The 13,199-nt window shown below is 34.8% G+C and overlaps 1 protein-coding gene across 3 annotated transcripts in view; it reads left to right on the top strand.

Moving 5' to 3' along the window:
- RTN3 (reticulon 3) overlaps positions 1 to 13,199 on the top strand; it is a 54,416-nt gene that overhangs the window by 7,055 nt on the left and 34,162 nt on the right. For 2 of the 3 annotated variants that reach the window (XM_036926506.2, XM_057506958.1), the window contains exon 2: positions 6,027 to 6,083. The exons of the other annotated variant lie outside the window; for it this stretch is intronic. In XM_036926506.2, the coding sequence (XP_036782401.2) occupies positions 6,027 to 6,083 (57 nt within the window). The remainder of the gene's footprint in view (positions 1 to 6,026; positions 6,084 to 13,199) is intronic. 3 annotated transcript variants of the gene reach the window in all.

The following is a 13,199-nucleotide window of genomic DNA, read 5'->3' as shown; positions in this document are numbered from 1 at the left end:
AAACTTCATCAATTGTTCTGGTTTTGCAGTAGTTATGTTAGCTCCAAATAAGTAAATAAAAATCAGCCTGCAAGTTTATGTAGATTCTCCCTACTCCTTTAACGTGGGAAGTGTTTAGTGACTTGCTTCCAAAGAGTACGTTATAGAAGGGTGGAGAGTAGTTGACCAGTGTTAACACCATCAGTGACAGGTCATATTGATAGTATGTTCCCATGACAGGATATGTGGTAATCTTCCCAAAACCCACAACTCCAGTCTGAACATGAGGAAAACATGAGACACTCAAATTGAGGGACTTCTGTAAAATCTGACCAATACTCCTCAAAACTGTCAAAATCATCAAAAGCAAGGAAAGTGAGAAATTGTCAAAGTTTAAAAGAGGCAAAGGAAACATGACAAAATGTGATGTGGTATCCTGGATGGGATCTTGGAACAAAAAAGGGCCTCAGGGAAAAATTAATAAAATTCAGATGAAGTATGGGGTTTAGTCATTAGTAATTTATCAATATTAGTTTGTTGTGACAAATGTACCATCATACTGATATAACATGGCAATGAAAGAAACTTGAGTGCTGGATATAAAGTAATAAATACTCTGTATTATCTTTGCACCTTTCCTGTAGGTCTAAAATTATACTAAAATAAAGTTAAAAACAAAAAAAGAAAGCCTTAATCATGAAATAGAAATTGCTTTGGGAGAAGCAAGGAAGTCCACTTTCACTAATGCAATGCATTAATTCAGTAATGCAATGGAGGTGCTAACCAACACAAAAAGATAAGAAAAATAAATAAATGGAATAAAGTCTGGGGAGGGTGTGGGGGGTGTGCCTGTCCCTGGAGCTCTGATGCGGGAGAGGACATTAATTGCCTCATTTTAGCAGCTTCTAATGGTATGATAAAGGTTACCCTCAAGAATTGAGGTCATGAGAAATAGTGGAAGGACTGCCAGCTTTTTAATTGCCTTAGTTATAAAGCAAAAAGGAAAGCTATAAATGATAAAAAATCATGTCCTAATATTAAAATATTAATGTTAGAATAGATGTTTAAAAGAGCTGATGAGTTTCTAATTTTCATTATGTTAATTTTAGATATAATTTCAAACACTTTATTTTTCCTTATTATTGGAAGATGCTTTAGTGGTTTATAGAAACTAATACAAAAGAAAAGGCTGGGGTTAAATATAGAAGTCATTCTACAAAGTTTTTCCAGAAAGTAGCTTGCTTCTCTAAAAATACAGCCTGTATTCTGCTGGTGTTAAGGAGAGTTATCACCAGAATTAAGATTTCATTGAATTGGTACTTTTACTGGGGGGTAGAAAATTAAAACAATTATATTTATTTGCTGTATTTTCTCTGGATATAAATCAAAACTTGAATCTCTTATCCAATCGGAAGCTTCTCTCTTCTTCTCCCCCTAATAACACATCTAGCACAGGCTTGACCCAAATTTGAAAACCTGCACTAGTGTGCCTTTTTGCTATTTTTGCTCAATTTTGTACTTCTCACCCACTCAGTATGCTGCTGGAGAGAAGGTATAAGAGATAGGGTCTTATATTACTGGTATAATGGAGTTTTAAAATATACCCTTGACTAACAAATTCTCAAGTAAGTGGCACATACATTTCAGACAAGCAATGTAAGGACAAGTGACCTGACTGGTAGAAAAAGAAAGAAAGGTGCAGACTTTCAGGAAAAGTTTGGGTTTATATCTTGATTCTGACCTCTAGAAACTTCAGGTTTTTTATCATAAATGAAGTTAGTAAGGATTTGATTTAATGCATGTGTGCGTGTGTGTGTGTGTGTGTGTGTGTGTGTATATTTAGCCCAGTGTCTGTCACAAATATTCAGGACCCAGTAAGTAAGTGGAAGTACCTCCCCCTTCTTTTTTTTAATTAGAGTATCACTGATACACAACACAGTTGTTCAACAGTTACTCATATTACTAAATCCTCATCCCCTCTAGTGCAGTCACTGTCTAACAACTTAGTAAGATGTTACAGAATCACCAATCCCCATGGTCAACTTATATTGTGGTTATGAATTGTTGTGCCCCTTTGTCCCCTTCCCACTTCCCCCAAACCTCCCCATCCTCTCCCCCTTGGTAACACTAGTCCCTTCTTGGGGTCTAAGAGTCTACTGCTGTTTTGTTCCTTCTGTTTTGCTTTTTTTTATACCCCATAAATAAGTGAGATCATTTGGTATATTTCACTGAGCATAATACCCTCTAGATCCATACATGTTATTGCAAATGGGAAGATTTCCTTTCTATAGCTGAATAAGATTCCATTGTGTATATGTACCACATCTTCTTTATCCATTCATCTGTTGATGGACAGTTATGTTATGGAAGCCCTGTTTTCAAAGGGCCGAATATTTCTTTGTGGTTTTGACAGTTTGTTGCAGCTTAAAATATTACACGGATTAAAAATCCAGTAGTGTGAAGACTAATAAGATTATTCACTAAACAGTTTTATTGAAAGACCTGCTTGAGATCCCATTTTAGGTATCCTTTTTCCCTGTCTAAGGTAGTTAACCCATTCCATGTAGATGGGGGAAATAGGTATGTTTTATGAATTACAAAAAATGTATGTTCATAATAGAAATGTTCAGAAACCAAAAATATAAAGAAAATTAATAAGTGACCACCCAGTTAACATTTTCATATATATCCTTTCATTTTGTAATTTTAAAAAAAGCTTTTTTTAAATAATACATGTTCATAATTTTCTAAATCTCAGAGAAGCAAAAATATATTTAATTCTCATAATCCCTCTCTACTCTATAACTAAATATTATCTCTTTTCTTCTTATGTGAATTTGTGTTTTTTACCAAAATGGAGTCACATTATTTCAGTTACTTTTGTAATGTTTTTTATTCAGTGTATCAGAAACATCTTTTAGTGTCAATAAATTCTTATCTACACCACAGTTTTTAATGAATAGTATACCATTGTCTGGATATACCAAAACTTTTTTAGTTGGTCCCTAACAGACCTTTATTAAGTTTCCTAAAAACCCCCAACTATTTCTGATGAACAATCTTACAGTTGCACAGCTGATTGGTTATTTATTGGAACTAGATTTTTCAGCAGGTCCACTCAGGCTTTTATATCCCTTATCTCTAGTAACTTCCTGGGCTTTGTTCCTGCAAATCCTTTTTTTCTTTTAGATTTTTTTTTTTTGACATATTGTTGATACACAATCTTAATGTTGGTTTCACATGTACAAAACAGTGGTTCAGTTATCCATGTTATTAAGCAATACTTATTTTTTTATGTGTCGTCAGACTTTCTTCTACTTGCTCCTTGCTTTGTTTCCTAAATTTGAGTAAGTCGTTTCCATTCTAAAAAATCTTTCCCTCTAGTTCTACCTCTCCCCCTAACTGCTGCCCGGTTTTTACTCCTTCCCTGTATCATCCACTCTTCCCGTACATGGTATCAGTGCTCTTTAAAGGTCCATTCACGCCTCAGTCTTAAGTGTCTGTCCCTTGTCACCATCACCACTCTAACTATAGAGCCAATAATGGTAAGTTATTTGATTACTTAATTTCAGTGACCCATTTCAAAATCTCAACTACTCATTGGCTTTTGACTTTGTTAAACAATCATTCTCTAAAGTTCTCCAAGTGACAGTTTTCCCCTATATTGACTCCTTTCTGTCTCCTTCAATGGTTCTTTCTTGTTCCTCTTTAAATATAGGTGCATCATCTCTCTGATTCTCCCTGGGCACATTCATTCAGCCCAGTGTTGTCAATTCTCACACAAATGTTAACTCCCCAGACGTTAATTCCAGCATCTAAATGATTCCAAGTCCTGTCCATTCTGTCTTGTCAAATCTCCCTCATTCCCATCCTTGCTGCCTTAGTTCAAGCCCTCATGTCTTGCTAAAATTGTGCAGCGACTTTTTGGATTTAGTCTGCACTCTGCCCTGCTGCTAGAGTTCTTAAAACAACCATGATACTCTCAGTCCCTTACCTGAAACTTTTCAGTGACTCTTCATTGCACATAGAATATAATCCAGGTTTAATTAACATATTAAAGGCTTCTGTAATCTGGCCAGTTGTTCCTTCTCTCTGGAATGCCTTCCTCTACCTTGTTCACCAGAGGAACATCCTTTAAAACCAAGTTCACTGTGTCTTCTGCAGTTTACTCTAGTGACTGTCTCTCCTACATTCCCACAGCTCATACATACAGTTTCCACTTGTATTTCTTTCAGTTACTTATGAGCAAAACTTCTAAACTTCATCTCTGTATTACCAGTGCTAATATGGTGCCTGGACCTAGCTACCGAAACATGTTTGAGTTATTTGAGTTAATAGCCTTTGAGAATTAAGATCCCCATTCCTGGGTTCAGTTCTCTGTAGCATAAATATGGAATATGAATACAAGGTGGTTTTGTAAGTTAGACCTTGTGTATATTGTTGCAAACTGTTACTGGTTATCTGTGTTCTATATCAGAATAGATGGTATGCATAAACATTTGTATGTTGAAATTTTCCATTAAGCAGGAGTGTTAGGTGGAGGTGAAAAGGCAAATTCATAGGATCTTTTTTTTTTGGCATTGAGCTTACTTAGCGTTTCGTTTTTGAGTTTTATTTAAACTCAGAAGTTGGCAGAGATTTAATGTTGAAGGTAAATGCATGTAGGACTGAATCATCAGGAAACTTTAGGGAAATAGAAATGCTTACTTAAAAAAGGAAAAAGAACTGTTTTTCACATATAGGAGTAAATGTGATGCTTCCTTTTAAGATGATTAAAAAGCAGTGAATTTTTAAGTTCTGGTCTTGAGTTACTGAATTACTGCCTATTGTCCACTACATTCTGCCTTGGTGTTTATGTGCTCCATATTTGTTAACTCAGTAGTTTTCTAAAATTAGTACTTAATGGTAACAGCTATGGCCCAGTCCTTGAATGTAATCTCCACAATTTAAATGTATTTCTAAAATAAATGTGGGAACATTTATATAATTGCATGTAAAAGAGGAATTAGTAAGTAAGGACCATATATTTAAGGCATTTTTGGAAGGTTTTGTTTTTCACGTGCTATTAAATTTTTTCCATTTTTACTGAAAAGGTAATTTATATTCTTGGGGGTTTTTTTTTTGTTTTTTTTTAAGGGTGAAAGGTTGTACTAAAGCCAGTCTCCCTCCCACCCCAGAGCTCAGTCCCTTTTGCTGCCCAGTGAACAAATGGGGGCACTTCTGCACTTGGCTTTTTCAATTTAATGTGCCATATATAGCTTTACCTTACTCTTTTTCATAGCAGCAAGTTGTCCTTTGTCTGCACGTAACTAACTAGTGCTCTCTTGATGGTCATTTAGATTATTCCTAGTATTTATAACCAGTGCTCATGAATGTCCTCAATCACATGTCTTCGTACATGTATGCAAATATATCTGTAAGTGGAATTCTCAGAAGTATAACTGCCAAGTTAATGCATATGTGCAGGGGCTGATGGGGAAGTATATATGCCTTTAATATATGTTGCCAAATTTAGAGGAGTATAATTTTAGATGGAAGATTTCTTACATAGTCCTGTTTTCCCAGTGGATTAATTGTGATTTTTTTTTTTAATGCAGGGTCAGCTTTGCCTGTTTGCCAACTATGTATGTTTAAATGCTCATAATAGTAACTAACTCAGAATGCAGGTTGAAAATGGCTAAAAGCAAGTATCAATTAGCACTCAGATACCTGTTTTTCCTTACTCACATAAAGTTTCAGGGGAGCATCATCTTTCTTGAGTTTATACTTGTTTAAAAATGCTAGGGGTTCCTCTTTTCTTCTTTTGAAGGTGAGAATATTTGACCAAAAAAACTGAATTGGTCAACTTTCAGAAGTGCATCTTAAAAATGAAATAAGGTTTTGCTGCCAGGTGAGTGAAAACAGTAATTGGAAATCAAGATTTAGGTTTTCCCCTCTTATTTAAACCCAATGAAGTTATGATGCTTGGCCAAAAAAATAAAGGGAAAGTTAAAGTTAAAATTCCTGCGTGAGGTTGTCACATTTTCATGCTGTATATTTTCTTTCAGATTCCTTTGTTTCTTCCTCTTCCTCTCAGCCTGTATCTCTATTTTCGACCTCACAAGGCAAGTCTTTTTTTTTTTTTGTACATTAATAAAAGAAAAATGTTGAGAAAGAGGCTGTAACTGGGGATATGAGGCACAAGTTTTCTGTTGCCTCCAAAGCCCTTAAAAACAAAAGACAAACCAGTCCTTCTTATTTAGCAGTTTCCAGTGGATTTCCCTTATAATAGAACAAGGCTCGGTAGACCCTTAAACATAGCACAAGCTGTAGGGGTTGTTTTGAGTTCTTAAAAATTAAAAACACACTGAATTTGGAGCATATAAAACAACCTGCCCTAAGGATACATTTAACTTACTGATTTGTGGTTATGTAACTTGTTTGGAGAGGTGGTAGATTTGGAAAAGTAGTATAAAAGTGTGCTTCCACTACATTACTAATATACCAACCTAACTAGAGTACTTCAGTGTGAATTTATCTCAGATTTGTCCCAAGAGATAGGCTGGTTCCAAATTGCCTAGGAACATTGCACAAGTCAGTTGATTTTTTGGCATCAAGGCTTGTTTTCCTAGAGTTTGAGCTGTGGCTTTGTTTTTTGTTTTTGTTTTTTTAATCTGCCAACCAGTAAGGAAAAGAATAGTGTGATAGCTATAGGTTTGCGGAGGTAGCACTGTCAATCTGAAAAGAGAATGCTGTATGCTTCATTGATTTGCACTAATGATAAAGTGCTGTTTCATTTGTGCTGTTGTACTCACCTCAAATATAAGTCAACGGAAAGCCCTTATTTTAAAAGTAATTAAACTCGCTAGATAGGTCTAAGAAGCCCTGTGCAGTTTGTTATCCCAGGTGGGATTCTCTAGGTGCAAAGTCTGGATGCTGGTTTGTTAGGAAGGCCTTGACTTTAATAAGAGTAAAAACACAGTGAGATAAAGTGAACATAGCAAAATTTTTGTTGGGTTTAATCTACTTCTTAGGACACATGATAATCTGTTGCTTTTAAGTGATAGAAAATATATTGCTTTTACTTCAGACTAATAACACTAGATTCCCACCCTCCAACCCTTTTATAATGTGCCTCCTGTGAATTTGGGTATCTTGTGGGTCAAATCATGACCTTTGAAATGAACTTATTTATATCAAAAGATAGATATTTTGTGAATGTTAGAAAATAACCCACATTTACAAAGTGATTTTTGGCATTTGGAATCAGACCAGATTGACATTTTTAAGGGTTTTTTTCCTAATGAGAAATTTAATAATTTAGGCAAATAGGTATTAACATTTATTCTACTCTGGAAGATAAAGTGGTAATGACATAATAGTATAAATATAACAATTATTTTCTATTGTGAATATTTCAGATCTTTTAAAATACATTCTTCATTGTTATAACTTACAAAAGGGAGTAATTAATATCCTAAATAGTGTACCAGTGCAATCCAAGCACAACATACATAATGCATGGAATGTTGCAAAGGTAAATTTCATAGCCTTAAAAAATTATTTTAATCCCTGTTAGGAAAAATTACACATATACTCAAGTAGAATGAAGGTAAATAAGAAGGATTTTTCTAATTAAAAACAAACATTTAAATAGGACTCAGTTTCACCATGAGTGTGAGAGTTTATAAAAGAAAATAGGTTTGTCCTTCTTCCTGTTACAGAGTTATTTTGACCAGTGCAAATTCAGCATAGTGTCATTGTTAAAAGGATACTGTAAAGACATGTTCCAATCTAGCCTCCATTACTAGCATCTTCTCCTGCCAAAACACACATAATGGAAAAGTAACCCAATTGGTGGTGCTCTACTTCATTGACAGAGATCAGCCTTTTGTTTGAGGGATCACCTTGGCAAGTAATTAGGTGTATTCTAGGGTAGCCAAGACTGGTAGCTTCTAGTCTGCCTTAATAAAAACAAGGGAAGAGGATGTTGGTACACTTGGTTAACTGCATTAAAACCCCTGGGGAGAATATCTGGGAGCCGTTCAGCCCAACACAGGCCTTTCAGAGTGACTGCTGCCACCAACAGGCACCTTGAGTCCATCACTGGCATTAACCCAATTAACAAATCTGTCTCGGGCGTCCAAATCCCTTAGCCATTTACATTTAGCCTTGGAGAATTGTGCCTTTTATATATCTAAGCCATATTAAGCAATATGTAGGGATAATTAAGTTGGACGTTTTCATATTTAAGAATGACATTTTTAATCCTGAGATACATAGTTATTACTGGGCTTCAGGGAGAAGCATGTACCAAAACTGCCATTAATTTGGACTGAGTAAAGAAAAGACAGTGAAATTTTTCAAAACGATATTTTGTGGTACTTATTAGATTGTACTACCTTGAAATAATACAGCTCCTTAAGCTAGCAACTAAGCTTTTTGACATCTATTGAATACATTTGTGATGACAATGTCAATGGAATAATCACTTCTTCTTAAAATAAATTGTGCTCCTGAGTAGTTCCTGTGAAGTCTTTTTCTTTTTGATTCCTTTCTTCTCATCAAGCAGAATTAAATTTCAGCCTAATCCCCGAGTGTTTGGAAACGAGAATATATTTTAATGACTTTCCCTGTACTGTAAAGATATTAACAGAGGTATTATAGATGCAATAGTGGCTAATTTTTATTGAGCTTTTACTTTGCTCAATACTTTATGTGTATCATCCCATTTAATCCTCACAGCCAATTTTATGGAGGAAAGGTACTAGCTCTTTTACCAGTTGAGGAAACTAGCATTTAAAATGGTAAAATAACTTGCTCAAGGTCCCACAATGAGCCCCAGACCTAGGATGCCAAAGACCATGTTCATAACCACTGCCTACAATAAAGATGATAAAGTATATTAGTTGTGTTTTAGGACTTAGACATTTTTAATGCTAATGTTAAAATCATGAGAGAAGAGGCAAAAATTATTATTTTAAACATAATCACTATTAGTGATATAATTTAGTGTCATCTAGGAGATATGTTCCCTCCATCAGACACATAATCAAACCAAAATTTGGTTTCTGCTTTTGAAATCTTTTATAAGAATGAAGGCTAGAAAATATTGGAAGAAAAGTAGATAAAAATAGGATTGTAAAGAATGGATCCATCCATCATGTAGAATTGGAAGCACATTCTCAGTAATGAACATTTGCATTCAATTTGAGTAATAGAGTACGCATCGGGAATAGGAAGTTAAGCACTGAACTTTGGGGCAAGCATTGAAAAAAAAGGTTTGCCAGTTACAGCCTTTTTTTTTAACAAAAGCAAAACATTTTTCTTTGTACAAAAGAGACTTTTCAGTTAGGATCTGGCTGCAAAGTGTCTGCTGGCTAACTTCCTATTTTGATGCTGTGGCTGAAAGTTGCTGATGCTGTTTTGCACGATAATTTGTCTTTCCTTCTGTTTTGTGAATATGAGAAAATTCAAGTGTAGGAAAACCTATACCTGAATATTTCAAGCCTGCGTTGTATGAGTGTGCATAGTATGTATGTGGACAAAGTAACAGTGGCTACTACAGGCTGGCACCTTTTCTTCACTGATGTGTATGGTTTTTCCATGTTACAGGTATCCTTTTAATTAAAAGCAGGGAATTTCCTAAGTGAGAGGGGGGAAGTAATCAAACAGTATCTGTAACATAATTCTAAGCTATTCTCTTTAGGAAGAACTCTGATACAGAATATAACATTCATTATTGCTTGTATCTAGATTACATGTTTTCAGTAGTTAAGTTAAAAACACTTGAATAAACTTCCAAATCTTTTTCAGAAAGACAGTTTGGGGAATAAGAAGCAAAGTAAACAGAAGATGTTTTGAAGGAAAAACAGTATATGAAGGGTTTTTTCAATTCAGATGTATTAACCTTAATTACACAGTATTCACTTAGAAGTTGTTTTGTCATTGTGTCATTTTTAAACTCCCCACCTTGTTCTGTGCATAGAAAAGGGAAAATTCTTCCTCAATTCCCACACTAGATTCCCTAGTCAAATGGAGCTTTTGCCTTATTTCAGTCAAAATTTTGAGTTACTGTACTTTTTTTTCTGACTTACTGTACTTTAAAATTAGTATACGGAAGTATTTAAAGCAGGCAGAAAAGAACCACCCCTGATAACCTATAAGTTGTGCTCCTGGACAAAGATGATCTGTGGCAAGGAGCGAGAGTGAAAAGCATCAGTCTTATCTCCTGTGGGATTTTTACAGGACTAGAGTTCTGGATTACAGCTTGATTTTTCCACCCTTCTAAGTTTAGTACAATGCAGTAAAGCTGTGGTTCTCCAACCAGGTTCATTACCTGGGCAGCTTGTAATTTTCCATGCTTCATCCTCCTTAGGAAATTCTGAGTCAGTAAGTCAGAGATAAAGCATAAAGTATTAGTGGTTGCTCGGAAGCTTGAAAGGGTCTGTAAAAGATGGTGCTACAGGCTGTTTTTGTGCTATGTTGTTAAATTTTTCAGCTGGTTGTAGATTGACCTTGATGATGATAAAGATCATTTGCTGAAACATTTTGTTCAGGAAAAGCATATTTTCTCTTTCAGCTTTGGCTTAGAATTTTTAATATATTGGACTGTTGTAAATATCTTTATCCACCTAGAACCTAGCACAGTTTTTGGAATGTCACAGGCGTTTTGTTTGTAATAGCTGATTCAGAAGTCACCCAAGACTTTGAAATAGATAAAAGCTCTTTAAATTACTTCCTTTTATTTGTGAATGGTAGGAGGGAATGGATCTAAAACTCTGAATAAGGATTTCCTGTATTAACTACTAGGTGAAAGTGGTTATAATTTGACAATATTCCTTTCCCCCCCACTCCCTTAACAAAAAAGAGGTACGTCTTAAGTCCCTTTGTCAGGAGAGGTTTTTGCTCGTTTGTTTATAATGAGAATGTGGTGTTTAGGGGCGTTTATTGAGGATTTACTAAGTGCCAGGTGCTGTTCTAAGCACTTCACATGTATTAACTCGCTTAATCCTCACAACACTTAGCAAGTTTGTTGCTTTAGTATCCCTATTTTTTAGATGAGATTAAGCAATTTGTCAAGGCCACACAATTAATAGGTGTAATGAAAGGATTTTGTATCTTTTAGTAGGGACTTTGGTTTGGAAGTGATCTAGAAGTTTAGAATATGACTGCCAACTTAATTTCCTAGTCTTATTTCAGATAGTATACTTAAATGGAGATTTCTAAATATTTGGAATTTAGGAAGACAAGGTAAAAAAGGAGCTCAGTACTGGGTAAATTTGGGAACATTCTCACAATGATTATGGGTTATGACATTTTTCACCTTTAACCATATATTGATTTTCTTTTTAACAAATCTGTTAGATGATGCACACTAAATCCCATTATGGTGAATAACTAATCCAGAAAATATTCATAATGAGGAGATGTTTTGGCAGACATTTGTTTTGAGTAATGTTGAAAGTCTTTTGTGCATGTGGAGGACTGAATCTTTTGAAAAAAGGAAGGTAGTGGATATTTTCTCAGAAGTAAAATAATCCAGAGTTGTTCCATCAGGCAGTTTTATAGTATATAGTACTTTAAAAACTAACAACCTTCAAACTTGCTGGAGTTTTCTGCCATTTTGCCAGCTGCAGAGTTGGACAACACCAGTGACTATTAAGTGCCACATTCATTAATTGGAAGAGTCCTTGCTTATGGGAGCTATCCTGAAAGACTTATTAGATTCTGATCTTTTATCTATGTAATGTTTTCATTCCTTTATAAACTCTTTACTTCCAGCCCAATTTTTCCATTGTCTTGATACAAGTCAGCTCTGTCCAAGTTTGTTAGGGTTTCGACTAGCCAAAGAAACTTTTCATTTGCTGAAATTCTAAACAGTTAATTAAAATTAAAGCACAGATAAGGATGCTAACTTACTTTGCTATGTGTGGGAAAGCTTGATTTGACAATCATGAGTGCTAGCACCTGCATCTCACAAACTGAAAAATGAATGCAGCATGGTACTCTGCCACCCGAGCTTGCCCTGCAGAAAACACTGTCCACCCCAAATATTAAGCCACAGAATTATTATTAGGAGGATGATTAAGGTTATTTTAGTATATATAATAGTCCTGCCACATTAGTAAAATATTTGAAGTCTTTCAGGCAGTTACAGCATTTAGTACAGGATTTTTTGGTGTTCTGAGATTTCTAAACTAATCTTTAGTTTTACCTCAGATTATTATATACCTAATTCCAAACTTTTGGAGTATTAACAGTTCTAAAGGAAGGGAAACAAGTCTTGGAAAACTGACAAGTTTGTCCTAACAAAGCATTCATGCTTTTCTTTTTTCCAGTAATTCTTTCCAGCATTCTTTAATTGTAGGTTGCTTTCTTTTTCATTTTATCAAGTCCACTACCACATCATCATTTTACTTACTGATTTTTCTTGTTGTCAGTCTCCCCCTCTGTATAGTAAGCTCCACAAAGGCAAAGATTTTTTCTGTTCACTGCTTTTAACCTAGTTTCTAAAACAGTATCTGGCACATGATAAGCACTCAGTAAATATTTGTTGAATGATTATTACTAACTCATTTTGTTCACTCTTGTCTTTAAGATGACAAGTTTGAATCATCTGAAATCTCAGTCTCTATAAGCATTACCTGTGAGGTAGAGACAGTTTTGCTCACCTCAAAATTCCATTCTTGTTTGAAGGGGGTGGTTCCCAGTTTTCCTTAATCCAGATTTGGTCCATCGAATGTTTCCTAGTACAAACAGTAACTAGTACATTCAGTAACAAGACATAGCTCAGACTGGAATATTTCTGATTTTAAATGGAGCCTGTAGTTATCTAAAGTTTAGGTTTTTGAACCTTTTAACCTATGATGCTGAGCTTCATTTGTATTATATCCTTAGTCCAGGCTTGTTGAGTATCCTTACCAAATAATGATAGATGCAAACCATGTTTGCTATATTAGAACTAAATATAAATTACAGCTTCAGCTATTTTCTGACCCATTAGCACAGTTCGTACCACCAAACTCTAAGTATTTTTCCTCAATTTACAAAGTCTTTTTTCTCAATACCAAGATTATAGTTATACTGTTCTAAAGGTTAAATCGTATTACATCAGATTGCAATGATATGTTGACATAGAGGAATTTTATCTAGCATTTGGAAACATTTTTATCATAGTGGAATTTAATCTGTTACAGTAAGATATTTAATTCTTAGTTCTTTCATCTTTATAAAATGAT

This window comes from Manis pentadactyla, chromosome 9, assembly GCF_030020395.1.
Source record: "Manis pentadactyla isolate mManPen7 chromosome 9, mManPen7.hap1, whole genome shotgun sequence".
NCBI lineage: Eukaryota > Metazoa > Chordata > Mammalia > Pholidota > Manidae > Manis > Manis pentadactyla.
The sequence above is the reverse complement of the archived record's forward strand: the minus strand, read 5'-3'. Positions and strand labels throughout refer to the sequence as shown.